The 20,228-nt window shown below is 55.0% G+C and overlaps 7 protein-coding genes across 7 annotated transcripts; 4 read left to right on the top strand and 3 right to left on the bottom strand.

The window, feature by feature from the left end:
• Positions 1-102: 102 nt before the first annotated feature.
• Positions 103-755, top strand: CTAM01_08389 (DNA polymerase delta; the record flags this gene model as incomplete). The annotated part of the gene is made up of 2 exons (XM_060524409.1): positions 103-528; positions 585-755. The coding sequence occupies 2 exons, from the start codon at positions 103-105 to the stop codon at positions 753-755; spliced, it is 597 nt and encodes a 198-aa protein (XP_060380922.1).
• A 641-nt stretch (positions 756-1,396) lies between these two features.
• On the bottom strand, positions 1,397-2,555 carry CTAM01_08388 (uncharacterized protein; the record flags this gene model as incomplete). The annotated part of the gene is made up of 2 exons (XM_060524408.1): positions 1,397-1,569; positions 1,628-2,555. 2 exons carry the CDS (start codon positions 2,553-2,555, stop codon positions 1,397-1,399), a joined length of 1,101 nt encoding a protein of 366 aa, XP_060380921.1.
• A 1,062-nt stretch (positions 2,556-3,617) lies between these two features.
• Positions 3,618-6,085, top strand: CTAM01_08387 (ThiF family protein; the record flags this gene model as incomplete). The annotated part of the gene is made up of 5 exons (XM_060524407.1): positions 3,618-3,911; positions 4,086-4,256; positions 4,318-5,328; positions 5,388-5,734; positions 5,788-6,085. The coding sequence occupies 5 exons, from the start codon at positions 3,618-3,620 to the stop codon at positions 6,083-6,085; spliced, it is 2,121 nt and encodes a 706-aa protein (XP_060380920.1).
• A 71-nt stretch (positions 6,086-6,156) lies between these two features.
• Positions 6,157-7,582, bottom strand: CTAM01_08386 (short-chain dehydrogenase; the record flags this gene model as incomplete). The annotated part of the gene is made up of 5 exons (XM_060524406.1): positions 6,157-6,305; positions 6,415-6,507; positions 6,638-6,724; positions 6,935-7,112; positions 7,268-7,582. 5 exons carry the CDS (start codon positions 7,580-7,582, stop codon positions 6,157-6,159), a joined length of 822 nt encoding a protein of 273 aa, XP_060380919.1.
• Positions 7,583-9,798: 2,216 nt separating this feature from the next.
• On the top strand, positions 9,799-11,832 carry CTAM01_08385 (PAP2 superfamily protein; the record flags this gene model as incomplete). Its single annotated transcript, XM_060524405.1, has 4 exons — positions 9,799-10,006; positions 10,142-10,358; positions 10,420-11,684; positions 11,750-11,832. The coding sequence occupies 4 exons, from the start codon at positions 9,799-9,801 to the stop codon at positions 11,830-11,832; spliced, it is 1,773 nt and encodes a 590-aa protein (XP_060380918.1).
• Positions 11,833-13,898: 2,066 nt separating this feature from the next.
• Positions 13,899-14,402, bottom strand: CTAM01_08384 (uncharacterized protein; the record flags this gene model as incomplete). The annotated part of the gene is made up of 1 exon (XM_060524404.1): positions 13,899-14,402. The coding sequence occupies one exon, from the start codon at positions 14,400-14,402 to the stop codon at positions 13,899-13,901; it is 504 nt and encodes a 167-aa protein (XP_060380917.1).
• Positions 14,403-14,877: 475 nt separating this feature from the next.
• Positions 14,878-20,091, top strand: CTAM01_08383 (JmjC domain-containing protein; the record flags this gene model as incomplete). Its single annotated transcript, XM_060524403.1, has 5 exons — positions 14,878-15,225; positions 15,301-17,429; positions 17,478-18,443; positions 18,498-19,116; positions 19,180-20,091. 5 exons carry the CDS (start codon positions 14,878-14,880, stop codon positions 20,089-20,091), a joined length of 4,974 nt encoding a protein of 1,657 aa, XP_060380916.1.
• Positions 20,092-20,228: the final 137 nt, after the last annotated feature.

Genomic DNA, 20,228 nt, shown 5'->3' with positions numbered 1-20,228 from the left:
ATCAATACCTCCATTTTCCGTAAATCGGTCACTCAAACTTGACGTTCTCACACCCACCCATTTAGACCCCTGCCAGCCCACGTACTTGCGACGATTCACACAATGCCAACCACCAGGAGATCAACAGGAGGAGGCCGCGCCAGACCTGGCCCAGCGCGAGGCCAATCGACCATCAGCTTCTCCAACAGAGTATCGAAGCCGGTGCCCAAGGACACCAAGAAAACAGTGGCTCTTTCCTCTGCCATTGACCGATCCGATATCGCCAAGCCAAGCAATAAGCAGCACAAGGATGTCGACGAGATCCAGATCGAAGAACCCTTGACGCCCGAGGTTGAGAAGGTTGAAGCCAAGGAAGAAGTCCCCGAAAAGTCAGAGGCCGAAGTGAGGGCCGAGAAGATCAGCGACGCCCAGATCAACAAGTACTGGAAGTCGATCGAGGCTCAGCGCATTGCGCCTAGGGTGCACCAAGGTGATGTGAGTCTGGCTGAGAGGGTTTTGCGATACTTTGACGTTAGCTCTCAATATGGTGTAAGTTATCCCGACCACAATTGCTTTCTGGCTGGAGATACTGATATGACTTGCAGCCCTGCATCGGCCTCCAGCGCATGAAGCGGTGGCAGCGCGCGGAGAGGCTAGGTCTCAACCCGCCAATCGAGGTCCTTGCGGTACTTCTAAAGCAAGAGGAAAAGGGCCACGCTTCGGACCGGGCTCACTTAGACGAGCTTATGAACTCGACAGCGGTCGGAGCCTCGTAATTGTGGAGGATCTCAGCAAACATCTACAAAGGTCAAAAAGGTCAAAAGAGTTCACCCCCCCGGTACTGAATTGGGGGCTACATCTCTTGGTGCTCATGCTGGGATTCGAACTCGGTACTCGTATGCGCTGAGCCTGTCGTCGCGTAGGCTGGTTGGCGATTTGATTGTTGACCATTAACCATTCCACCACCCACGCCACAGTTTGACCTGACCCCCGACCTAGGGGGCGCCTGCTGTGCTGGTGACAGGAATGGGATTGAGGGGGTATATGAAGGCTCTGATTGTGGCGGAATGGCATCGGATGAAAGTTTGGTTGTGTATTCGTGGACCTTTGGGGGGCGACCAAGGGGGGAAGGCACGGATGGCTGACCGGGTGACCGTCGAGGTGCCTCCTTCCCGCGAAAACCATGTGTGAATAAGCAGACGGAGTTTGGAGTTGCTAGCGGTTCGATGGCTTTAACGGTTCGGTTTTTTGCGGAGTGGAACACGAGGCATATGCGACACGAGGGTTTTGCTGTAATTTATCACACGAAATGTTCTATGCTGGACAGCAGCGAACATGAATTATACCCCTTATCAGAGGTGCTGAAGGTCTCTCGTCTCCCCATCATGGCCATATCTTGATCAAGCTGCTCTCTACCTCAGTACCAGATACTCCGCGTTCTGTGATGTCCTATCGTCTCCGTGCCAGCGGCCTCCAGCTCCTTCATGGTATCATACAAAAAGAAATCGATCAAAATGGCATTGACGCTCGTCCCAGGGTGGTCCCTCTGGATCTCCCGTTTGATGAGCTCAACGCACCAAATACTGCACGCTGTTCTCATAGTTAGCAAGACGCTTGGAGAAGTGACATAGTAGTTGCAAAGGCTCACCTCTCAATTGCAACTCCAACCTCGACCCGCTCTCAATAACCCGCTTATCAGTGATAGCCGTCGCCAGCGAAGGGCTATAATACAAACAACCCATGGTGCTGAGAATCTGCGGGACCCGGTAGTCGGCGAACATGGTGATCTTGTCGATATCCTTAAAGGCACCAATGCCCTCACCGCCAAAGCATGCCCAAATGTCGGCCACGAGGATCTGCGCTCTCTTGAGGATTCTCACCGGCTTCCGACGGCCGTCGAACTTGTGCTCATCGCGGAAACAGTCAAAATCGCGGGCGAGCAAGTTCACAAGCCGTGCGGCCGACCCGTTGGCGGCCTCGACCAGTTTCGTCACGCTGCAACTGTACCTCTCATACAAGACAGTGCCGGCTTCCCGCAAGCACGCCAAGCGCTCCTCAAGAAGGGGCATCTCCTCCTCCGTCTTGGAGCGGAAGACGTGTCTGAGAACCTCCAAGTTGCATTCGTCCTCGCTCTGCCAAAAATCGGAGCTGGTGATGGGGATGCCTTCCTCGAGGGCGCGCTGCAGCGAGGCGACCATGCTCCAGTAGCCCGTCCAGGTCTTGCCGCGATACTCGACGGCGTACCTCTCGTCCTCGGGCTTCTCTGACCAGAAGCAGAAGTTGAGCAGGTCCATGGTGAAGATGAAGGCGGCGGTGCTCTCGTCTTTAGTCTTTGGGTGCAGCTCGTGCTCTGCCCAGGTGGAGGTTGAGTACTTCTTTTGTTCCATCTGGGCATAGATGGTGGCGGCGGCCCTCTTTGTGGCCCTCATATCGATGGCGACGTCGATGGAGTTGTCATAGACGAACTCGGCGCCGTCGAGGACGCCCGTCTCGGGCTCATCGTCGATGTTGAGCTTCCCCTGGAACCGCTGGCGGAGGAGGGCCAGGAGTTCGAGGTCGGGCTCGTCGTCGGACATGATTCGGTTAGTGTGTAGTGCCCCGCGGTGAGATGCTTGCAGGCGGTATTATCTGCTTGGAGAGAGCCGCAGGAATACGACCCTAGAACTGGGCTTGACTGCACCTTTCAGATGCTTCTAGCCGGCGGCAATGCAGTAGGATCTTTCACAGAGCTTGGGCGACGATGAGGGCAAGAATCGCAGGACTAAGGCTTTGAACTAGGCGGTAAAGAAGAGACCCATATCGCACCGACCCGGTTGTTTTTTGTTGGATCAAAAGGCGGGATCACAAGCGGCGATAATCCCAGAGGACCCCTCCGAGTGAGTGACCTACGATCTCGTCACTTCAAGGATACCTGTGAACCCCGTTTCTGAGGTGAGCTTTCAAGCGGCTGCTTTCCACGTGAAAGGGGATGAGAAGCGGCCCTACCACGGATACGCAGTAGAGAGGACTCGAGGAACCGGTGGAGGCCCAACGAACCTTCGCTGGGCAAGCGAGGTCGGCCTGTATTTGGTAAGGTACCTACATAGGTACGGTGTAAGCAGTTAAGGTACCTTACCTACTTTCCAAGGTTCCAGAGGTAATGGAAAGGTGAGGTACTTTAGGTAAGGTACCGGACTATGAGCAGGCGTCGAGTGTTTCACGGTGACTGTAGGGTGCATTAGACCGCTGAGGTTACAGCGTGCTCCAGCAAGCTTCCACTGGCAAGCGAGAGAAACCCGCCTTTATCTGCCAATCAGGACTCGAGCGCGGAAGTTCCCCAGGAACCAACAGCTCCAATCCCTGCTGGGATCTCGTCACCGGCTGCCGGTATTGGCTGGAACCTTGTGCTAGGCGATCGCTCCTTCCGCTGACCTCAGGGAAAACCTCAACCTTGGAACCTTCCTCTTCGCAGCCTCGCTCCCGTGCTGAAACCACCCGCCGCCGTCGTTCCATCCCACCTGGCGCGGCTTATTTCCACCCTCAACTTCCTCTTCCCAAAACCACGCGATCGCACCCATCTTTTCCCTTTCCAACCCATTGACACGTCGACGCACGTAGAACGGACATCTCAACAACACTGCGATCGAACGAAAGCCCCAATGGATTCCACCGCGGAAGCAGGAGCTGCACCTGCAGCAACCGCGGCAGAGGCGACAGTGCCCGCCGCCGCGACGGCGCCTACACCAGCATCAGCACCACAACAACAGCAGCAGCAACCAGCACAAACGGAAGCCATCCCCGTCGCTCAACCACCCGCGCAAACGACGCAGCAGCAACAGCAACAAAAGCCGCCGCCGCCGCAGCAGCAGCAGCAGCGACCTCCCACCGTGCAGACGCGTGATCGATTCTTCCAGCAATCGCTCGGCGGCTCATTGAACGCCAATGTGAAGAAGGTACGTCGCAACCCTCGTCAGAGAGCCCCGGCGCATCAGACCACGCGACCTACCTAGCATCGCGGCTTTCATCCAACGTCGTCCCCCTTACCTATTCCAAAAGCAGCCAGTTTCCTCCCGATGATGGGTTACAATGCAATTGAAGAGTCAATGGAGCTAACTTACAACACGCAGGCGCGCGTTCTCATGGTTGGAGCTGGCGGTATCGGATGCGAACTACTCAAGAACATCGTGCTTACGGGTTTCGGTGAAATTCACGTCGTCGACCTCGACACCATCGATTTGAGCAACCTCAACCGACAATTTCTCTTCCGACACGAGCACATCAAGAAGTCCAAGGCATTGGTATGGTACCAGAAGCAGTGATATAGGTGTGGAGAGTATTGCAATACTGACTTACAAAAAGGTGGCCAAGGATGCTGCGCAGCCCTTCAACCCCAAGGTTAAGATCGTCGCGCATCATTCCAACATCAAGGACGCCCAATTTAACGTCAAGTGGTTCCGCGACTTCCACATTGTCTTCAATGCGCTGGATAACCTAGAGGCCAGACGGCACGTCAACAGGATGTGCTTGGCTGCGGACGTACCTCTCATCGAGAGCGGCACGACGGGATTCAACGGCAACGTCCAGGTCATCAAGAAGGGTGTTACCGCATGTTACGACTGCACGCCCAAGGAGACGCCCAAGTCTTACCCGGTCTGCACCATTCGAAGCACCCCTAGCCAGCCCATCCACTGCATCGTGTGGGGCAAGAGCTATCTTCTCAACGAGATCTTTGGCGCGAGCGAAGACGAGTCCGCATTCGACAACTCGGCCGATGCCGACAATGCCAAGGAAATTGAAGAGTTGAAGAAGGAGGCTGCGGCCTTGAGAACGATTCGCGAATCATTGGGCACTGATGCCTTCCCGCAGCTGCTCTTTGATAAGGTCTTCAACACCGACATTGTGCGACTCGCGTCCATGGAGGATATGTGGAAGTCCAGACGGAAACCTGAGGCTCTCGACTACAAAACTTTGGCAGAGCAGTCAGCCGCAGCCCTCGCCTCGAAGGAGACTATCTTGCAGGGAGGACAACAAGTATGGACGTTGGAGGAGAACTTTGCAGTCTTCGTCGACAGCCTGGACCGTCTGAGCAAACGGATGCAGGAGCTGAAAAAGGCGCACAAGGAGGACGCATCTGGACCTGAGCCCCTGATCACCTTCGACAAGGACGACGAGGACACGTTGGACTTTGTGACCTCGAGCGCAAATATTCGATCATCCATCTTCGGCATTGAGAGAAAGTCGCGCTTCGATATCAAGCAGATGGCTGGCAACATCATCCCTGCTATTGCGACAACCAATGCCATTGTCGCCGGCCTGTGTGTCTTGCAATCGTTCAAGGTGCTGAGAGGCGATTTCACTCAGACCAAGGAGGTAAGGTCTAAAGTTTTTGGGTCCTGGCGAGGAATCGGTAGTCTAATGTTTTTGTCTAGGTGTTCATCTCTCCTCACAACCCTGCCCGTCTGCTTAACTCGAGCAAGTTCCGCGCCCCTAACCCAGATTGCCCGGTATGCAGCGTATATCAGACGAGCGTCACTGTCGACATGTCCCGAGCGACGCTCAAGGACCTTGTCGAAGACTTTGTGCGCCTGGAGCTTGGCTACGGTGACAAGGAGTTCGCCCTGAATAATGACGTCGGGCCGCTATACGACCCGGATGAGACGGAGAACCTCTCCAAGAAGCTCAGCGAGCTTGGGATCAAGGAGGACTCTTTCCTCACAATTATTGATGAAGACGATGACGAACCCTTTGTCAACGTCGTCATCAGCATCCAGGAATCGTACGTTATCTGCTCGAGAGCTCGTATTAAACCACAAACTAACAACCACATAGCAAGGAGCCCCTGACTGATAAGCCCATCCAGGGCTTGGTCGCGGACAAGAAGCCCGAGATCCCTCGCAAGCCCAAGAAGGAGGCATCCGCCGAATCCAACGGCACGAGTGAGCCAAATGGCAAGCCCGCTGGTGAGGCATCGGAGGGGACATCTAACCTCAAGCGGCCCCGGCCGGACGACGGAGACGAGCTGATCGAAGCCAAAAAGGCCAAGGTTGTCGCTACCACGAGCGGCAGCGACGACGTGGTCATTGTGGACGACTCTACCGGCGGAGCCATTGTCATTGACGACGACTGATTGTGCTTGGGTCCACTTTCTTCCAAGCCAAGGGTATCCCTTCTACGTAAAAATGGGAGCTGCACGCCAGCTCAGACAGCACTGAGCCCGCCATCTAAGTTCAGGATGCAGTTATTGGCGTAGGCGTTTTGAGCAAGAAAGACGGCAGCGTCGGCGACCTCGTCAGGCCGCCCCAAGCGACCCAGCGGTATCCTCTTCTCAAGAGGTTCCCTCGACATTGCTGTGATAATTTGTATATTAGCTGTTGGCCTACCTAACCAAGGATATTTGGTGTATGGGGTCCTCTGAGGTCGGCCCTGCAAGTGGGAGATGAACGGAGGGTCTCTTACCGGCAAGCATGTTTGTTTCTATGTAGCCAGGAACGATGGCGTTGGTCCTGATGCGCAATGGCCCTAGCTCGACGGACAGGGCGTGGGTGAGGCCTTCAGAAGAGCGGAACGGAGGTGTTAGACTTGCTTCACTAAATCGGGGGGATGGGCTAGAAAGGATACAGCCACGGCGACCCCGCGATGTATGAGAGACGAAGCAGAGACCAAAAAGAGAAGAACCTACCAATGATACCGGCCTTTGATGCAGCGTAGACACTGGTGCCAGGGCTGCCTTTTTCGGCCAGCAAGCTAGCAACGTTGATAATGCAGGCTGGAGAGAGTGGATCGCGTGGTTAGCGGGGCTGTCGATGCGGTGCGTGCGTGTATGTGATGTGTGTGTATGCAGCACATCGTTGGCATGAGGCTGGCGCATCTGTGCGGTGCAGGTGGTTGTTGCGATCGGATCGATCGCGTGTGTGGCAACAACGGGTTGTGTGGGAAAAGTGAATATGCATGGTTGTAGCGATGTGCCATGACTTACCATCCCTGTCTGCGCGCCTGCGCTTCATGCGTTGGGCCATGTACCTAGACATGAAGATAGTGCCCATGAGGTTTGTGTCGATGAGCTCTCTTGCGGCCTGTGGGGAGGTATTTTGCAACAGCTGGAATTGCGCAATACCCGCGGCGTTGACAAGGACGTCTATCTGGCCCGTACGTTTCTTGAAGAAGGGGAACGGGGAGGTCCCTGTTAGTCAATGTGTCTACTTGTTCATGGTGCGATAGCTAGGTAGCCTCGTTTCTCTCAATGTAGTATTTTTGATGTGTTATTGATGTTAGGTGGAGGTGTGGAAGATGGGTGGGAGAAAAGACAAACCCAGATATCATCGAGGACAGCCTCATCACGAGCGTCAGCGGAGACGTCCATGACGGCGTAAGAATGGGCTGGTTTAGCCTCTGAGGGCGACGATGAGGCGGAGGCAGAGGCAGAGGAGGTCAGAGGGGCGAGGCGGTGATCCCGGAAGGGCGGGAGCTGAGCGCAGAGGTCGCGTAGCTTGTCTTCCTTGCGGCCGAGGAGGGTGACCAGGGCGCCCTCGGCGGCGAAGCGGGAGGCAATTGCGGCGCCGATGCCTCCGTAGGCGCCGGTGATGAGGCAGTGCCGGGCTCGGAGGGGAAGAAGGGCGCCGGACATCTTGATGGGGTTGATTGTCCTGACGTAAGGCAGCTGTTGTCGAACCCGTGTTTGCTGATGAGAGTAAATTTTTCCGGCGTGACGGGAGTTTGAGTACAATGGTGCTCGTCAACGAGGATCGAGTGCTTCAGCTTATTGGTTGGGTGAGGTGAGGTAGGTGTGTAGAAAGGGAGCTCTGGAGCTTCGAAGCTTTGGACCTGTGGACATAGAATGTCTAGGATACTAGATGCCTGAGTCTACTGTGCAGTAGAATCCTGGTGGGGGTGTCATTGTATTCTGCATGGCATTCTCCGTGTAACCTTTCTGGAAGAGGCACTCAGTTGCCCGCCCCCGCCCGACTACCTTATCGTACACTGCTCGGCTAGGTAGGTACTCAAGGCAACCTGAGGCACCAGAGGGCACTTACAGTACAGTCTTGGTAGTGATGAGAGGAGAACGACGAGAGTGACGACAAGCAAAGACCAGTGAGGTCAGAGTGTCGTGTTCTCGAAAGGCAGAAAGAAAGGGCCCTCGGACTCGTTCAATGCAAATGCGGAATGGCCTTGGGCATCTGAAATCCCCCCCTCCCTGGCGAAAGACGATACTTAGCGCATACTGTGTAGAGGATTAGACCAAGACAGGATGAGACGAGAGCGAAGGCTGTTGATTCTGGGGAGATGCTTGTTTGAGGAGAGGTTAGCTTGGGCGGCCGTTGGTGTCTGTGTGCGCGTAACAATGGCATTATTCGGGATGGTCCTAGTGGCCCTTTCTTGTCTGACACTTTGGCTGCTGGATGGCATTTCTTGGAAGGAGGGGGGAGAAGAGAAGGGAGAATCTGGTCCCGAGGCTTGGTGGTTACTTTGCTCGCTCCCGCCCCATTTGCTCTGTTCATACATTTCTTCGTCATCTCATATTCAAGCTCTTTGATGGTGAGACAGATGTCCGTCCGGTAAAGAATGTGCCACCAGTGGACTCCACTCCTTCTGGTGCATGAAGAGAAGAAGAGAAAGACCGAGTCGAGGTCCATGATCTCGTGCCCTTTTGTCTGTGGATTCTCTCGACGCCTTTGTGAGGTATTATATGCTGCGTTGGATGCTGGGATATCTTGTGGAGGACGAGTGCAATACTAACGTCGTACTAGAGGTACTTACTTGTGCGATCCATGCAAGGCAAGTGCTGGTGGTACAAGGTCGGGGGAACGGGGAATCTCGACGTCCACATGGTAAGTAAGGTACATTCCATAAGTACTCGAAGCCTGTGAAAGTGAAAGGCCAAGGTACCTACTTGGAAGCTGGGGAGAGCTAAGGCGAGCGCCCCCGCCGTTTTCGATTACAAGGGCGAGCAGTCTTGGGTGCAAGTCCAAGGTGCTACCTACCTAGGGATGGCGGGTGGTCACTGGTGTCTTTTGTCTGTCACTGTACTGTGTACTGCTGTCAGGTACCGATCCATCTGAGATGCTTCCATCTTTCCATGAGGTGTTCGTAACGCCTGACACAACGTAGCGCTACCTTAGCGCGGGACCCTTCCGTGCCAGATTCATTGTCTCTTTTTTCCTTCCTTCTTTCTTCACTCTACCCGTTGTGCCGTTCAAGAGGACCTCTCTGCTCGTTTCTTGTTGGCTCACAAGGTACCTGTCAAGTATTGCAGATTATACTTTAGGTTACCTCGAGTGCCTCATCCGGCGTCCAAGAGTAACCCCTCAAGAGAAAGGTACATCGTCCGAGAAGTACCACAAGGTAAGCCAAGTAAATGTACCTTGCCCAGCACAACACCACTACAGCAGGTTCCAGTTCGAGTTCCAGTTACAGGTTCCCACGCCCGTTTGTGGCGCGAACGCAACATCGCAATCCCACTACCATCCATTTGCTGCACCTGCAAATTTCCCCTGCACTCCCATCGTTTCCCTCCCACAACCTTTGACGCCAAATCTCGATTCCTGCGACATACTCACAATCTTCTAGTCGTTGGCGATCCCTCTTCTCTCCTAGCAAGCGCATCGTTCGCTCCTCGGCCTTCTCGCGAATTAACCGCCCCCAGATGCCCAGTTGCTCGCCAACCCTTCGAGCAATTGCATCCGCATCTGCTTCCCCTCCACCTTAAACGCCTTACACCGAACACTTCCCTCACCCCCTCCGAACCTGCGACTCTACCCACGAATACGCACCACGCAGACCGAACACAACTCGAAGAGTTCGTCGAAGAGAATCAAATCACACTACGAGAAAACGAATGGCCGTATGCCTCACGACCACGACCTCAGACACCGCTCGATGACTAGCCATACCAATGGCGCCGCATCTGCGCCGAATCCCCAGCCGGACGCTACCCTTGCGAATCTAAAGCTTGCCGACCCAGCTGCTGTCGCCGAGGCCCCCGCCCCGCCTCTGATCGTAGTCAAGAGCCCCAGCGACGCCCCTGATGCGGGCTTGAGAAGTCTCGATCATTGTACGCTGCTACACTCTCCCGGCACTGCCTTTCGCGCTGTCACTCTTGTCTTGAGCCTGGCGCATCGACAAGTGCCCCATACACCTTGCCCGTACGCAAGCCTCCAAGCCTTGAGCTGACCATGCCTGTCCACAGACAAGAGAGCGCTGCCGCCATGGCGATATCGACTGCGGCAGTCGCTGCTGCCACTGATTCGATGGGAGACACCTTACCTGGCCTATCTGCAGGAAACGATGCGCACCCCATGGCTCGATAGTTACTTTGCGATCACGGCCAACCTCGGTACTCATACATTCTTCATGATCGGTCTACCCATGCTCTTCTGGTGCGGGTACGCCTCCTTTGGTAAAGGGTAAGCATGATTCGCCGCGCACAGTTTTATAGAAAATATCTAACAAGCTGCTATCTCACAGTGTTATCCACATCCTGGCCGAGGGTGTCTTCTTCACCGGCTTTATCAAGGACTTCTTCTCTCTACCCAGACCGCTATCCCCGCCACTGCATCGAATCACCATGTCCGGATCTGCTGCGTTGGAATATGGCTTCCCTTCGACCCATAGCGCCAACGCCGTGTCAGTGGCCGTGTACGCAGTATTGCTTCTCAGGAGTCCTGAGAACGCCATGCCAGAGACAACCAAGACCGTCCTCGAGGGCTTGTCGTACTTTTATGCCATTTCTATCATTCTCGGTCGGCTGTACTGTGGTATGCATGGCTTCATCGACGTAATCGTGGGCTCGGTCTTGGGTGCTGCAATCTCTCTTGTCGAGTTCCACTACGGCCCGCCGCTGGACGCCTACATGCATAGCAGCTCATGGTGGGCGCCCGTTATCGCTGCTCTCGTCGTCATTGTTCTCGTGAGGATACACCCCGAGCCGGCGGACGACTGCCCTTGTTTCGACGACAGTGTGGCCTTTGCTGGAGTCGTGATTGGCCTGGAAATCGGAACATGGATGTATGGGCGGACTTCAATCGATTCGTTCGGAGGCTCTGCCCATACTGTTGAGTCCATTGATCTCAATGCATTGGGCTGGCACATTGTACTAGCCCGGGTTGTATTCGGCGTAGTTGTCATACTGTTGTGGCGAGAGGTCATGAAACCTACCATGCTCAGAGTTCTGCCTCACCTTTTCCGTCTCCTAGAGAAGGTCGAGTGGAATCTTCCCAGACGTTTCTTTACACCAGCGTCCATGTACAAGTCTATTGACCCGGGCTCGAGGATGGATACGCTTATTCCCAACGTCAGAGACTTGCCCCGTGTAGTCCAGTCCATTCGTCACCCGACAACGCGTGGTCGCTCAGTTTCGATCGGACCACAGAGTGCTGCTGATGCGTACGAGACACTTGCATACCGCGAGCGACGACGTCGGGAGAGCATCGGAAGCAATGGCAGCATCAAGAGCAAGGGCAGTATGCACGAGCTTCGAGAGAAGAGCAGCGACTGGGAAGGGAAGGGAGCAACGTCTGGTGTTCAAGGCCACCACGGCAATTCGCTTAACGACTTTGAGCGCATGATGGGTACGGGGAGCGTGCTGGCGAGCCCGAGCGAGGAGAAGGGAGAGGTGGAGCTGAGGGTCGGCCAACAGGATGAGATGAGTGAGAAGGAAATGTTTCTTCGACTCATCCGCCCACGAGTGCGTTACGATGTTGAGGTGGTGACCAAGCTGGTTGTTTATACAGGTAAAGCTCCATCCCTCTTCCGCATGATCCGACCTTGCTCCACATTTGCTGACAGATGCCGACAGGTATTGCTTGGCTGGGCGTCGGCCTCATCCCAATCATGTTCGAGTTGATCGGCCTTGGATCGAACCATCTCCGCACCGCGTAAACCAATCCCAGATTTTGGATGGGATACATTCTTCACGACCGCTAAGAGGGGTACCTTCTATTCACATATATCTCTTTTATAAAGTTCTTAACTTCTCGCATGGCGTATCGGCAACGTTGCACAGGAGACCTGCCGAAGGGAGGATCGAGGGGTTTGGGGAGAGAACGAGACGCATAGAACCTTTTTTCACGAAGCACGATCATATTGTACATTCTTCTGGCAATTGCATTTAGCCAGTGGCGGGGTTTTTTATTTACTTTTATGACGGTATATCGAACACGCCATTTTCCTTCATCACGTAATGAAAAGGGCTATGAATTTATTGACGTCAAAAGGCGGACAGAAGAGTTTATCTGATTCTAGGTGGTACTATTGTGTGATTTGTTTGCCGAGGTAGACATCAGAGGCGAATGAGAGAAGCTTTGTTGGCGCGCTACATCAGTTGAGGACTGTCTACTGTCCATGCCTCTGCTGTGAGACGTACACGTTGTTATGGGCCAGTCACGGCTCTAGTGTCACTGAAGATTGTCTAAGATGATGGCACCTCACCTCATCTCAGGCAAGGTGATGGGAAGGTGTGATGCCTTTGGGGGTTGGTAGGCACGGGGTGAGACCCACGACAGCCATGCCGACATACTTGCCTAGGTACGGGTACTTAGTGCATTGTTTTCCTCAGACGTGCTTTGCATACAATATCCCCTCACTTTTCTTGCCGAACCAAATTCAACTCTGTCACTCTCAACATTCGACTGGGTGGGAGACCCCTTGTAGCTGGGGCCGCCATCATCCTTAGTGATATCTGGTCAAATCTATGTTGCTGATGAGAACCTTGATGGCTCATGATGAGCAATTGATGAAGGGGCCAAAATGGGTCATTCGAAAGTAATGGGGCAGATCCAGCGCCAGCATTCACGAGTGGTGCTTGAAGTCTGGAATCTCAAGGCAAGAGATGACTTCCATCACGAGAAAACAATGTTGACGAATATCGCAGGAAATCTAGCCACCATGGATACATCTCGTCGGCGTCTCGTTGTAGCGGAGCAGGTGTACGATCAAAGACCACGTTCGAGGAGGCCCAATTCCACGCCCCCCTCGGAGTCAAGTCAACCCCATCCTCCATGGTTGGGGACGTATGTGGGGGGTTCTGCAACTCTGATCTTCGCGGCTCCAGCTTCCTCGCCCCTCACGCACCGTGGAGAGTGCGGAGTCGACTGATGATGCTGGACTCTACCTTAGGTAGGCGGGTGCTGTCCGATAAGGGGTTCACACAATAATGCTCATAGGAACAGATACGTGGGAACTTGGTCACGATAATCATCCCCGACGAGACTCGATGCCACTGTCAACATGGGCAGACCTTCGACTGAACAAGCTCACTGGGGAGCTTTCGGTAAAAGTCAAGCTATCGCAGGCAGTGATGCGTACGGGAGCCAGCTTTCCTCCTGGCAGCCCCTCTCCCCTACCTCACCTCAGGTTGCTCGCTCCGCCGAGCAGCCAGGCCAGGGTACTCGGTAGATTGGATCATCGGACGATCCGCTGCTGGCCGGCGGATGCTCTCGACCGGTAGGGCTGGATGGGTCACACCACCCCCCGGAGACTTTGGAGCTTCCAAGTGCCATGCGAGATTATCAGATCTTGATGGTTCTCTCCATTGGTCGAAGCTTTCCAGCAGAGGAAATGATTCACAATTCCGTTCCTGGCGCGATGTTCCCTTGACGCCGTCCGCTGTTACGGCCTGCCGGAAGCGACGGCATCTCCAAACACCAAAGACCAGTCAATGGCAGGGACCCACAACCTTCTGTGCGGATTTGTAGCATTTATAACGGTAAATGTCAGGGAGAAGAAGCAATTCACGCCTAGACACAAAAGGGCGACAGCTTTGACTACAAAGCAACCCGGCTCCACAGGATCTGAGACCATTGGATGCTTTAATGAGTTGCGCATTTTTGGATGAAGCCATCGAGATATTGAACCTGACAGTGCATTTATAGCTGATGATTCGCCCATGTGATGGTATTTCTGAGCCGAGTTGCGCGCATAACTCGCAATCAAATGCGTAGGCTAGATCAATTTCGCTGTGGTTGCAAATTCGACTTGCCCTCACGTGGCGACGTCATCTCCCTGCACTCCGGTGCCGGATTCTGCATTTGCCTCGCGTGCCTAAGGCACAGGGGAAACTCCCCAGTCGGGACTAGCGCAGATCTAATCAGTGTGGACCTTGGAAGCGAGGAACTGGAAGTCAAGGGGAAGAGACGGAACTTGGAAGGCACGAAGGCAAAAGAGGGAAGGGGGTCGCCAACACTGCCCACCTGCCTGCCCCGTCGGATGCTGAGAATTGGAAGGTGAGGTGCCCGCGCACTTTCCGTACCTGAACCACCCGTTCTCTCCCCCACAGCAAGCAGCAAGCGCAAGTAACAGCAACCACAGCCGCAGCCGCATCTGCCCGATGGTACAGCTCTTTCTCGACCCGACACCTCTGGTTTTTGGCTCTTTGCAACGAAAGAAAAAAAGGCAAAAGGAGCAGAGGCCACGACCCTTTTGAGTACCCTCAATACCTTGAAGATTTTCATCAGCCGACGAATACCTTATTTCTGGCCTTAATGTAAAAGCCCTCGTCTTGAGTAGGCTGATTTATTTTGTCAGGTGCGGTGCACGACTGCCGACCGTACCTGCCTTCCCTTCCTTACCTAACAGTAACCGTCAACCTGGGGAGGTGCAACTTCCGCCCTGCTTGCGCCAGCCCTGGTTCATCGGCCCAGATTCGCCAAAAATCGGCCCATTTAGCGAGCCAGCCCAGCCAGACGCAGTTTCCTCAGTCCTGCCGCTCCCTCTACGAATACTCTACAGTGGCCAACCCCCCGCAGGATCTGATAACCAAAAGAACCGAACGAATCTGTTCTCCGCACTCAACCAGACGTCTGCACCTCATATTTTCGGCGACTTGAGAACACCAAGCCTGCCCACTCTCCCAACACGACCATTCTTGACGACGTGCGAGGCAGAAAAATTCCAGCGCATCGACGGTCGCATGTAGTCCCCTCCACGATGTCGACCGACGCTGTCAGCGCTCCAGTCTCGGAGCCTGCACCTGTGCCGGCGCAATCCACGACTGGTGACCACGACGAGGAGCCGACCCTTGGCCAGATTGAATGTGCAAAGCCCGCCTTCCTCCACTCACCCCCCGACAGCAACAATGCGCCCAAGTCGGAAGCCAGCGACTCTGAGCTCAGCGACCTCGACGACGATGCCGTTGACCCATCTGCTGCTCCTGCGACCCAAGATGAGGCGCCGCCGCCCGAGGACGACATTGGCGAAGTCCTTCCCGACCACTGGTCCGGGACTGTCCCTGTCTTCAGGCCCACGATGCATCAGTTCAAGGACTTCAAGCTATTCGTACGCCCATGCCTCTCCCTTTCGTGCCCTTTGTCGCCGTGTCTTTTCATCGGCTGACTGTGACTGTGACTGTAGATGACCAAAGTCGATCATTATGGAATGAAGTCCGGCATCGTCAAGATTATCCCTCCTCCCGAGTGGAAAGAAAACCTCCCCCGACTCGACGACCTGGTGAAGCAGATCCGAGTCAGAGAACCAATCAAACAAGACATTATGGGATCGAATGGAACCTATCGCCAAGTCAATATTCTTCATCAAAGATCCTACAACCTCCCGCAGTGGCGACAACTTTGCGACCAGAGCGAACATCAGCCCCCAGCGCGGCGAGGCGAGCGCCGAGCCAACGTCGAAAAGCCGAAACCCCGATCCGCCCCCAAACCTCGTACAGAAGCGAAATCAACGTCGGCCGGGTCTAGAAAGCGGGGCCGAGGTCGACCGCGCCGGGGTAAGGCCAAGGGCAAGAACCAGGATGATGAGGACGATGCCGAAGAAGAACAAGAGGAAGAGAAGCGACCGATGACGCCTGTTTCCCCTAAGCCGGCTGCGGATGCGGACCCCAAGGTCAAGGTCAAGAAAGAAGAAGTCGTCGACTCTGTAGAAGACCCGGGAATGGATGTTGACGAAGATGAGCCACCAACCGTTGGCAGAATGGGTCGGATGGGTGGCGCGAGACAAGCAAAGCCAAAGACCCAGACTGTTTCGGCCCGTCGGAAGTACAGCAAGAGAGAAGGGTCCGCGATGATTGACGAAAAGGCGTTTGAAGACTTTGACTATCAGATGGATGTCTCTGACTATACCCCTGAGCGCTGTGAGGAACTCGAGAGGATATACTGGAAAACCCTCACGTACGCCCCGCCGTTGTACGGCGCAGATCTCATGGGTACTCTCTTCGACGAATCGACAGAAATGTGGAACTTGAACAAGCTTCCCAACCTGCTGGACGTTCTTGGGACAAAGGTTCCCGGCGTTAACACGGCCTACCTCTACTTGGGCATGTGGAAGGCCACTTTCGCATGGCATTTGGAGGACGTTGATCTTTACAGCATCAACTATCTCCACTTCGGCGCCCCTAAACAATGGTACAGCATTTCACAAGCTGACGCCCGCCGTTTCGAGGCTGCCATGAAGAACATTTGGCCCACGGACGCCAAGGCTTGCGACCAGTTCCTCCGTCACAAGGGATTCTTGATTTCCCCATCGCACCTCAAGCAGCACTACAATATCACCGTTAATAAGTGCGTTTCGTACCCGGGTGAATTCGTCGTAACCTATCCCTACGGTTACCACTCTGGATACAACTTGGGCTACAACTGCGCCGAGGCTGTCAACTTTGCGCTCGACTCTTGGCTTCCCATGGGCAAGATCGCCAAACGTTGCGAGTGCGCACAGGCGCAAGATAGCGTGTGGGTTGACGTATACGATATCGAACGGAAACTCCGTGGCGAACCCACTCCCGAGTACGAGGAAACTGACGAAGAAGACGAAGAGGACGAGGATGAGGATGAAGACGACGCTACTGGCCTTCCGTCTCCTCCTGGTAGTAACGGCATTGTCAAGTCGGCTCGCAAACGAAAGCGCGCTGCTGGGGACAAAGAAGGCAGGGCAAAGACCAAGCGGATTCGTCTCAAGGTCAAGACGCGCGCAGAGCCGACGTGCTGCCTTTGCCCCAGCGATATCCCTGGTGCAGAAGTCCTGCCAACAGACGATGGCCGCAAGGCCCATCGGATGTGCGCGCTATACCTGCCCGAGACATACATCGATACCGTCGACGACAAGGAGGTCATTGCGAATGTTGCCAACATCAACAAGGAACGCCTGGATCTCAAGTGTCTCTATTGTCGGTCCAAGAAGGGTGCCTGCTTCCAGTGCTCCCAGAAGAAATGTGCTCGGGCCTACCACGCCACATGCGCGGCTGCCGCGGGTGTCTTTGTCGAAGAAGCCGAAGTCCCGGTCTTTGGCGAAGATGGAACCGAGTACAAGGAGCAAGCGTTCGAGTTCAGCTGTCGCTTCCATCGTACCAAGCGTGATAGGAAACATACTGGTGACTCCTTGGAGGATGATGTGCGGATTCGCGAGGCTGCAGCAGCACTTACCAAGGGCGACATCTGCCAGTTGCAGTACTTCAAGGGCGACATCTTTGCCGGTGTCGTGGTTGAGAATCGCGCCGATGAGCAGATGTTCCTCCTTGATATCATTCCTAATGGGTATGTCTCTATCGACAACTTTGATCAACAAATTCTGACGTGCTGTAGTGACCGTCTCGAGGTTGAGTGGAAGTGGCTTCTACTGCCCGACCCATCTGACTACCACCTTCCAAAGGCGTCTTCCAAGGCTATCCCGATGCCATCATCGCAGAAGGCAAAGGAACGACTGAATGCGAAGCGCCCTGCTGATGAGATTCCCCGCAAAGATGCTCCCTTTGTCGAAGGCTACACATGGGCAGAGTTCCATCCATGCAACGAGTGTACTAATCCAAACCAGACCAAGGTTGATCTGTCGAAGGACAGCCAAGTCTGGCACTATCTCGGCAAGACGTCGACGGAGGCGAAGGCACAGTATTCTGATGATCCCGCCAAGCAGCTGCACAATCCCAAGAGCAACTTTCTTGACACCATTCCCAAGCCTCCCAAGCCTGTTTCCGCAAGCACGTCGCATCGCAGGGTGTCGGTTGTTCCCCCACAACCAGCCCCATTGCCAGTGTTTACGCCTGGAGTCGCTGTTCAGAATGGGCCCAAGTCGGAGAAGCCATACGTATACAAACCCAGGAAACCTGTCGAAACCAACTACGCTGGGACCGGTTCTTTCACCACGCAAAAGTCCACACCCAAGGCTTCTGCGCCCCCGACTCCCGGAGGACAGCAGATCCACTTCGGAGCTGATCCTCGATACCCGATCCCGGGTACCCAGTTTGTTCAACAGAAGTTTGCTCCCGACGTACATCAACAATATATGCCTCGTCCCGCTCCAGCTGGGCAGGGCTACTACGAGGCTCCGAACTCGATGCAACGGTCGAGCCCGTACAGCACCCCGGGACCGCAACCCGCAGTCAGCGCGCGGTCCACGCAACAAACGTGGTCGACGCCGTCGCAGAACTCCAGACCTCCTTTACCACACAGTACTTCGCAAGGCTCAACTCAGCAGAACCATCGGAGATACTCGGCCGCACCAACGCCTTCTGTTGCTATGAAATATGCATTCTTCCAGGTTCACCACAACAGGTCAGATTTTTCCAACCCTAGGGACTTGATTAATAATACTCACACACTCCATAGAGACTCGAAGACGTACCGAACTCCCTATGCTCCATGGGGAGGATTCACCAACGGATATGAAGGTAACCTCCGAGCTCATCTCATGAGGACGTCTCCAGAAGCCTTCTTCAAAAACCGGCAAGGCTCCATTCAGGGAGGCACGCCGACACCCGCTCCGAACACGGGCCCGCAGGGACCTGCTTACGGCGGTCCATACCACAACACACTCACGAATGTCATGCCTCAAGGTTCTATCGGAATGTATGGTGTCAAAACAGCGGCCCCTTATTCTTCACCATCGCCGCAGGTCCCTCAGAATCACGCCAGGACGCCATCTTACTCATCGATATCTCCCTCTCCTGCATCAGGCAACTCTCGACCCAGCTCGCATGGCCAAAGTCAGGGCTGGCAGCCGCAGCAGCCACAGTCGGCGCCGCTACATCCAGCGATCCGGCCGCAGTATGGAGGTTGGGCAAACCAGCCACAACAGCAGCATCCTCGGCCTCAACACACTCAACCAGCGCAATATCAACCCTCGCAACAGCCTGTCTCTCAGCAGTCTCCTGCTAGCCAGCCTCAGTCTACCCAGACGAAATCTCAGCCTACAGCAAAGCCCGCTGCGCCGAAGGTGCAGTACAAGGTATGACCACCTAATACATGACATTTCCCCAAGTAGAACAAGCCCAAGCTAACTCAATGATAGATCCCCGAGAAGCAGACACCGGTTCCCCTCCCGGCCAAGTATCTCGCAGCCATGGGCAAGATGCCTTCGGCTGCTACTCCATCCAAGACCAGTTCGAAAACAACTGGAGCGTCTGCGCAAGGTACGAACCCACCCCCGGCTGCTCGCCCCGGGAAGGATGCAACCCAGGAACCGCCGACGGCAGCCATCAATGGCTATACCGCGCAAACGGCTTCTCAACCGTCAAAATCAGCTGGCCCAACGACAGAGACGGCGCCTCCCGTACCTCAAGCCCCCGTGTCGGTACCGCACACACCAGTGCCGGCTCCAACCTCTCGAATGCCCTTTACGAATCAATCGATGACTACGGCGTTCCCCCGACAGTCTACCCAGTCTCAATCTCAGGCTTACGATACGCCATCAGCCCAGCCGTTCCCTCCCGCGAGCCGACCACGGACTGAGCATCTCAACCCAGCAGAGCTCTTGGCCCAATTTGCCCTCACCCCGCGCGTGAATCCGCCGACGCCTACAGCACCTTCCCATCAGTCCGCACCGTCGCCGGTTCCTCTACAGACAGCTGCCATGCCAGGCTACCAGAGCCAGGGTTCAAACTGGGGACCGACGCAGCAGCAGCAGACACAGCAGCCCCAAGCCTGGGCGCCCCCGCCGGGACATTGGCAGCCTCCACATCATCAGCAGTACCACCAGCATCCTCCGCCACAGCAATACCAACAGCATTATCGACAGCAGAATCAGCAGCAGCCGCCACCACCACCGCCGCAACAACAACATCAAATGCAAGCGCAGCCATCGTTACCCCCGCCCCATCAAACTCCTGAGGACGACGTTCCTCTGCCCGATGTGCCTACGGACTCAACGGCCATCGTCGAGAGGATGATGCAGAATCTCCGCCGCGCTGCGTTCCAAGGCTGATGCGACACCTACCTGGCCTGCACGGCACGTGTACATGTTTGACTAGTCTACGATTCGAAAACCAGAAACCAAATCTCTTCCAGTACGATACCGCCACAGTTGAACTGAAAACGACCAAACCAGAAAGACGGAAGGGG

The sequence above is a fragment of the Colletotrichum tamarilloi genome (assembly GCF_030869305.1).
Source record: "Colletotrichum tamarilloi strain Tom-12 chromosome Unknown Scaffold_29.1, whole genome shotgun sequence".
NCBI classification, from domain to species: Eukaryota; Fungi; Ascomycota; class Sordariomycetes; order Glomerellales; family Glomerellaceae; genus Colletotrichum; species Colletotrichum tamarilloi.
Note: the sequence above shows the minus strand (reverse complement) of the source record. Positions and strands in the feature narration are given on the sequence as shown.